Source organism: Asparagus officinalis, chromosome 2, assembly GCF_001876935.1.
Source record: "Asparagus officinalis chromosome 2, Aspof.V1, whole genome shotgun sequence".
NCBI lineage: Eukaryota > Viridiplantae > Streptophyta > Magnoliopsida > Asparagales > Asparagaceae > Asparagus > Asparagus officinalis.
Genome location: NC_033795.1, coordinates 165,895 through 173,239, shown reverse-complemented (window position 1 = coordinate 173,239; position 7,345 = coordinate 165,895). Strand labels below are relative to the sequence as shown.

At 39.7% G+C, this 7,345-nt stretch overlaps 2 protein-coding genes across 4 annotated transcripts in view; one reads left to right on the top strand and one right to left on the bottom strand.

Annotated features, from left to right (window-relative positions):
* LOC109829755 (isoprenyl transferase 1-like) lies at window positions 723-4,747 on the bottom strand. Its single transcript, XM_020396784.1, has 4 exons — window positions 3,777-4,747; window positions 3,614-3,681; window positions 1,181-1,637; window positions 723-1,035 (listed from the first exon to the last, which is right to left on the bottom strand). Exons 1-3 carry the CDS (start codon window positions 4,227-4,229, stop codon window positions 1,187-1,189), a joined length of 972 nt encoding a protein of 323 aa, XP_020252373.1. The 5' UTR covers window positions 4,230-4,747; the 3' UTR covers window positions 723-1,035; window positions 1,181-1,186.
* Window positions 6,219-7,345, top strand: part of LOC109829754 (ABC transporter G family member 31) — a 38,895-nt gene continuing 37,768 nt past the window's right edge. For 2 of the 3 annotated variants that reach the window (XM_020396783.1, XM_020396781.1), the window contains exons 1-2: window positions 6,814-6,977; window positions 7,080-7,200. In XM_020396783.1, coding sequence (XP_020252372.1) covers window positions 6,898-6,977; window positions 7,080-7,200 — 201 coding nt within the window. In that variant the 5' untranslated portion in view covers window positions 6,814-6,897. Of the gene's footprint in view, window positions 6,667-6,734; window positions 6,978-7,079; window positions 7,201-7,345 lie in introns of those variants that run through there. The other variant, XM_020396782.1, reaches the window with a different exon arrangement.

Below are 7,345 nucleotides of genomic sequence, written 5' to 3'. Positions count from 1 at the left end.
GGGTATTTGGCCAATTCCTCGCCACCAACAACACCCATCGTGCACAGCCTCGCTCCACAACTGAATTCACCAGGCCTAGCCGCTTCTCATGCTTTATCCAGACTTGATGGATTGAGCACTCAGTCCAGGAGAGGTTCTCTCTAAAATACAGACGTACATACATGTGTATAAGTATAGTCCTCTTAGAGAGCCTCCCCCCCACCCCCCAAAAAACTTTTAACAATAAATTAACACAGGAATACTCAAGAACTATAAAAGTGTACATACACAAAAGCTCAAACACAGATTTGCAACTTATATGAAAATATGAGTACTTACTTGAATTGACATGCATGCACACATGAACTAGTAATAAATTTTCGAGAATTTGGACTGATGACATCCAACAGAAGTATGGATTGGGACCTGTTGAAGCCATTGGTCCCCCCTTCACATCTGTTAGCACTTGTAAGGAGGCACCTGTGACTGGCAGTTAGTATATGTGAAGCAAGAAAGTACCTGTCACTCTGCCAAATAATATCTGCAGTATACTCATCCAGCAGTAGCATCTTTTCTTTCTTCCACTAACTTAAGATTACAACAGAAACTGGTAGAAAATGAGCAACCCAGGGAAACTGCACGATCATCATTCTTGTAGCTAAGCAAAGTCCATAAAAGGTTGATAGCATGCCACAGAACTCAAGTTCCTGACACAAGCTGGCATAGGAAATAAAACAAAGATATATACGCTTGCATCTTTCAGCAGACACCTATTACCAAATAATGGATCGATGATATCTCAACAAGTACATGCATTAAGCAATTGACTACTTACTCGAATGGATTATAGTCCATGACTAAATATAAACAGATGTTTTTCACTATGAGGGTAATTCCCCAAGAATGACTTAGTTGAGTTGGGGGTTTATGTGATCAAATACATGGTAAGGCATCGGCTTTCCTTTGAACAGTGACAACTGCTTTAATCGGGTAGTAAAGTAACATACATGATAACTTTTTATGAAGCTCGGCACATCTCAACAAGTCCAAGTGGACCTGCAGCAGAACCATCAAACAGGCAGCCATTAGTAAAGATTACCACATAAAATTCATCATGCTATAATAAGTTTGCTAAAGTCAACTTTTTGAAAGGACAGGGTAACTGCTCTCACTTATCATATCTTCAATCATAGCTTTATACCTGTTCTTAAACAGTTCGTTTACCGAAGCGCCTCTGCCGCATTTGAAATGAACTTAAAGCCTCAATATAATCAGCTTCTCTGAAGTCAGGCCAGTGCACTTTCGTAAAGTAAAGCTCTGTGTAAGCTGACTGCCAGAGTAGGAAGTTGCTCAGTCTCAGCTCCCCACTAGTTCGAATAAGTAGGTCTGGGTAATTAAAATTCGTGATACGGTTTGTCTCGAGTTCTTGCGCAATCAGAGATTCAGTAATTTCTGTAGGTTCAAGAAGGCCTTGTTTTATCTTTTCTCCAATGCTTTGGCATGCCTGCACTATATCACTTCGCCCACTATAGCTAATTGCCACAATCAAATCAAATTGTGAGTTGTTCTTAGTGCTTTCCTCTACTTCTTGTGCCAGCTTTTGTAAAGATCTTGGGAGCTTCAACAAATCACCGATGATGCATATCCGAATGCCTTCCCTATCAGGAACCAACCCAAATTTCATTTTACGTAACAAAATTAGAATAATTATTCTTAAGGTTGATTGCCTTTCAGACAATAATTATAGTCATATCTGTTCATGCATAATTAAATTATTTACGGCAACCTACTTTGAGTATTTAAAAAATTTGTCACATAGAGAGAAAGAAGAAATGCTAGACTAACATGAAAGAGAATTCAGTAGTCAAATTGTAGAAGGCTTCGTCCGGTGGCAGTCTAAAGGCTCATTACAATACTGGAAGAAATATGCATCAAAAAACATCACAGATCATGGCAGGGTAGCCTAGTACTTATACACGTTTGAATATAATGGTAACAACTTTGCAAAAAGCTTAAGCTCATGACACCAACAATTACCGTAGCATCCTAAAGATAAATAAAATTAGTCCAGAGGATGAATAGAAGGAAATCTAATTCACACATTAGACCAACTCTATTCTGCTTGATTAGCACAATCAACAGCAATGAAGTTTCTTTTGCAGATACAGAACTTAAAAAATGATGGTAGATACTTTACACTGAATCTTAATTTATTCTGTATCGTACCCACATTTTATCTAAAACAGAAAGATCCATGACTCTAGTTCATGTAAAAGACAAGAAGCAGAGCTAAGAAACGATTATTATTGTGAGAGTTTCTTTTAGAACTGTTTTAAAGCTCCCCGCCGCTCTGACGGCATTTCCATAACTACTCCATTCAAGAGATTAAGTTATTATATATACTGAAGCTACATATGATTCAAAACCTCCCAACAAAAAATAACACTTCATTAGTGTTGAAAAGTTTATCTGGCGTAATAACTAAGATTGTGAACGAGGCATCCAAAATCAAGAACAAGGCATACAAAATTCCAATACATCCATTCATCTCGCCTAAATTAAATTTGCCATTTAGTTCGAGTAAATTTTACTTGAAATTATAACCCAAACTCAACAGCAAATAATCTGCGTTTAATACAAACAGGAGGCAAGAGCTCCACTATCTTTTAGTTTTCCAGGTTGGATGCTCCAAGAAATTGTCTGGACCTCATTACTCCACGATACAATTTGAGGAAAGTGAATCATGTTCAGGAGTATGTAACTGTTGTGCTAAAAAGTGGTTATCTGTTGCATTTAGGGGTGGTAAACGATCGAATCGAATCGAATGCTAAAGTGTTCGTATTTGTATTTGTTTAAAATTATCGAATTCGAATGTGGACTCTAATATTCACATATCTAGTTTTTCGAATTCGAACTCGAATACTTGGTATTTGATAAATACTCATGAATATTCACAAATACTTATCGAATATCAAACTATATTTATTCCGCTAAAGAATTTGATTTTCAAATAGTATTAAAATTCATAAATAAAATTTATTCCTTTATAATATATGATGTATATATTTTTTAATCAAAATTTTAATTAGAAAATGGATTTAAGATTATTTAAGTCTTAAAATCAGTACATAAAACTTAAGTAACAATGGTAAACGAGTTAAAAATTTAACATCATATGTGTAATAATACAAATAATAAGTTGTGATCAAATTTTAAGCGAATATTTAATAGATAAACGAATCGAATATACATCTGGTTAAATTCTATTCTTTAGTAAACTCGAATACTAAAAAATATTTGTTTAGTGGTAAATGAACTACCGAATCGAATATGATCGAATAGTTATTCGAACAATTATCGAACCATTTATTAATTATTTGGTTCATTTCCACCCCTAGTTGCATTATGACAAGCACTTGAAGTGCAGGAGGAGGAGGTTCCGTATATTCTCGCAGAGTAAAAGAGTAAAAAAGAAAACCTTGAATAATTAGTGTTGAGAGAAAGCAATGGAGATGGCTCTGTGTAGCATTATGACAAACGGTTGAGGTGCATAAGGTGCAAGTTCCATGTTTAAAATGAATAAAAAGTTTTTAAGGAAAGATTTGCAAGTGCGGAGAAAAGGAGGTGGTTTTACCTTAAGAAGTGGGTTATATTTTCCTTGAGAACATTCTCGAAGAGCATCATGAGGAAGTCAATTTCTGTCTGTTAAAAGCAAAGCAAAGCAAAGCAAAGCAAAGGGGATTATCCCAAATCGATTGATGGTAAGGGGGGAAAACAGGAAGTAAGTTGAAGCAAACCTTGGGACGTTGCCAATTCTCGGAGGAGAAAGCGAAGACGGTGAGAGCTCTGATCCCCCACCTGCAGGAGAGGGTAACAATGTCTTTGAGAGACCTGTATCCTACCTCATGACCTGCCGAAGCGGGCAACCCCCTCGACGCCGCCCACCTCGAGTTGCCATCCATTATCACAGCCACATGCTTGGGCAGCAATTCCCTCTGCAGTCCAGAGGGAAGCGGCGAAGACGGTGAGAGCTCATCCTGGTCTGCTTCTGCAGCGGAATGGGCGGAGCACAAGAGGGGTTTCTGCTTCTTCTTCCCAGCGCTAAAGCCAAGGGCTGCAGGGTACGAGGGATGGTGATGGTGATTAATATTAATAATTCCTCCTGATCTTCCTCCTCCTCCTCTAGGACGATGAGGAGGAGGACTAAGAGGAACCAAGGTGGGGTTGGGGACCACGAGTACAGTAACCATGCTGCTACTGCTAGCTGGGTTGATCGGATTGAGGTTAATTAAAGAGAGCTTAGAGAGGATACAAGAAAGAAGGGGGCAAGTGATTTTGTACTGAATTGGGGCGAGGAGGAGCGGATGGTTTTAAAAAAAAATATAATAATAATATAGAGAGAGAGAGAGAGAAGAAGAAGAAGAAGAAATTGAAGATGAGGAGAAGATCGGTGCAAGCCAATAATTGCATATAATTTGTTTTAATCCTAACATATCATTATCATTATCAGAATCATGAGAAGGGGACAAACTAATCTCCGCCAGTGAGAAGCCATTGTGGTGGTGATGAAGGAGGTACTACGCGGGTCTGCATCTTGGACGCCTGCGACTTCCTCTACATTCTTCTGGACCTTATTACGGTACGCCTCCATCGGCATCACTTGAGAGTTTGTCCACTAGCATGCTACTCTGTACCATCAACCCACGCTGAACTCATTTCCACACACACACACTCTCTCTCTCTCTCTCTCTCTCTCTCTCTCTCTCTCTCTCTCCCCCCCCCCCCCTCTCTCTCTCTCTCTCTCTCTCTCTCTCTCTCTCTCTCTCTCTCTCTCTCTCCCCCTCCCCCCCAACTCCCCATTCCGCTGCTGGCTTCAATGCTTAATTGATCTCTATGCTGTTCCACGAAGTTTCGCTTTAGGGCCTGTTCGTTTGCCTTAAAAACAATGGGAAATCAAAGAAATAGAAAACCATTTCTAAAAAAATGGGTTTTTGAATTGTTTGGTTGGCTAAAAAAAGGAAATCAAAGAAATGGAGATGAGATGAGATGAGTTGTCACATTATTATTGGATGATGTGAGTGATTTTTTAAAAAAACTAGTTTTGATGTTGTTCGATTGGCCAAAAAAATAAGGAAATGAATTATTAGAAACCTATTTCCTGTAGTTTTGTTGTTTTCTTTTGTTTGGTTTATTCTTAAAAATAAGAAATGAAATAAGATGAGATGAGTTGTCATTGTATTATTGGATGATGTGAAGAAAGATTAAGAAAAGTGTTTTCACAACTTTTTGGGATGAAAACAAAGAAATAAAATGTTAATGAGATGAGGTGAATTGTTATAATATTTTATTCGATGATGTGAGTGATTTGAAATGATGAAAAGAGATGAGTTGAGTGATGTTTGGATGAAAATAATATTTTATTAGATGTGATGGATGAGTTGTTAGATGAAAATAATATTTTATTAGATATGGTGGATGAGTTGTTAGATGAAAATAATATTTTATTAGATGTGGTGGATGAGTGGTTAGATAAAAATAATAATTTATTAGATGATGTGGATGAATTGTTGCATGAAAATAATATTTTATTGGATGTTGTGAGTGAGTTTTAGGATGTAAATGGAAGAAATTGATTATTTTGAGATTTTCACCTTTTCCATTTCTATTTCTTGGTTTTTAGAAAATAAACGAACAGGCCCTTATTATAGAATGACACCTACCAAATACTATATCAATTTCAACACGAAAAACAGGCTTACGAATAATAAGGAAAATTAGGGCGGAGAATGCAAGGCTTTTGAGTCGCTTATTATTATAGAGTATAATTATTAGGACATATCCTATATTTTAATAAGGGGTTTAAAACCAGGGAAAATATAACGGCGAAGGGGGAAAATATGTGAGGCCGATACTGTTTTGTTACTGGATTAATTAACTATTAAAAAAGATTTAAATTAGGGAAATCGATTTAAAACCCATGAGGGCCCACATGTAGAGTACACGGGCGGTCAGCTTTTAGGTGTGGCCCAATAGTAGGCCGTCGTGTAAGGGCTTTGCAACCGTGCTTTTTGGCTCGCGCTTTAACGCGCGAGCCAACTCGCACATGAAACAGGGGGTGGTCCCCACTGACACAGTGGGGACCACCCCCTGTTTCACGAGCGAGTTGGCTCACGCGTTGGTTGCTTTAAAAATTTTGAATTCCGAAACCGAAACAGAAGGGAAGTACGACGGGGCGAGAGAAGGTGGGGGTGGGGAGATCAGGAGCGGGAGAAGAAAGTGTCCAAGTCCAAAATCCAAGGTGCAGATGAGATGGGGTCGGTGGCGAAAGGAGGAGAGACGCAGATGACATCCGCTTCTTTCGCTTCAGAACCTGTGGGGATCAATCCACTTGTTATGTGTTCCGCTCTCATCTCCATCATGTTTCTCCTCCTTCTTCTCCTGAACAACAACGCGATGAGATCAGCGGTGCTACAGAAGAAGCTGGGAGGAATAATAACAGCAGCGATCCATGTAAAAATTGATCCAAGGAATCTGATAGAAATCAATGGCGGCGGCTACGGACGGCAGCGAGTACATGGCCATAGATCTGGAGGGGGGTGCAGCAGCAGCAGGGCCGTTTGTGAGGGCTGATAGCGTTTCCAGGACGGAGCATGAAGACGAAGAGCTTCTTTGGGCTGCCATCGAGAGGTTGCCCTCCTCTAAGCGCCTCGGACGGAGCATGAAGACGAAGAGCTTCTTTGGGCTGCCATCGAGAGGTTGCCCTCCTCTAAGCGCCTCAATTACGCCATCCTCCGCAAGGTACACAACAGCAACAGCAGCAGCAACGACGACGACGAAAGAGGAGCTTCTTCTTCTTCTTCTTCTGGTGCTCGTCCAGAGGCCGTTGATGTTACTAATCTTGACCGTGAAGGCCGCCAGATGCTGGTTCAGAATGCTCTTGCCACCAATGAGCAAGACAACTACAATCTCTTAGCCGGCATCAAAGCTCGTCTCGATAGGCAAGGCTTCGATCCCCACCTCTCTATCAGTCTCTTCCTCTTTCATTCAATCGCTTACTGATGATGATGATGATGATGATGTTGTTCATACCTGACAAGCAGGGTAGGCCTGGAGGTTCCCACTGTTGAAGTCAGATTTCACGAGTTGAATGTTTCTGCTAATGTTTACGTTGGTGACAGGGCCTTGCCTAGTCTCCCCAACTTCACCCGAAATGCCTTTGAGGTGCACCAATTCATTCTATGAACACTCTTTAATTACCAGCTTCTAACTTCTCCATGCTTGTTTAGGATGAACAGTCATGTCAAAATGCGACCTGACCTACAAACAATAGGTGTTGAGCTACTTTAAAGGGAACGCCAACATACAC

Excerpts from the sequence above, each read along its gene's own strand:
- LOC109829755 (XM_020396784.1), bottom strand. The coding sequence starts at position 4,229 with ATGGTTACTGTACTCGTGGTCCCCAACCCCACCTTGGTTCCTCTTAGT. Across the intron at positions 3,682-3,776 it reads AGAATTGGCAACGTCCCAAG|ACAGAAATTGACTTCCTCAT; the intron begins GTTTGCTTCAAC and ends TGCTTTTAACAG. Across the intron at positions 1,638-3,613 it reads AATATAACCCACTTCTTAAG|GGAAGGCATTCGGATATGCA; the intron begins GTAAAACCACCT and ends GGTTCCTGATAG.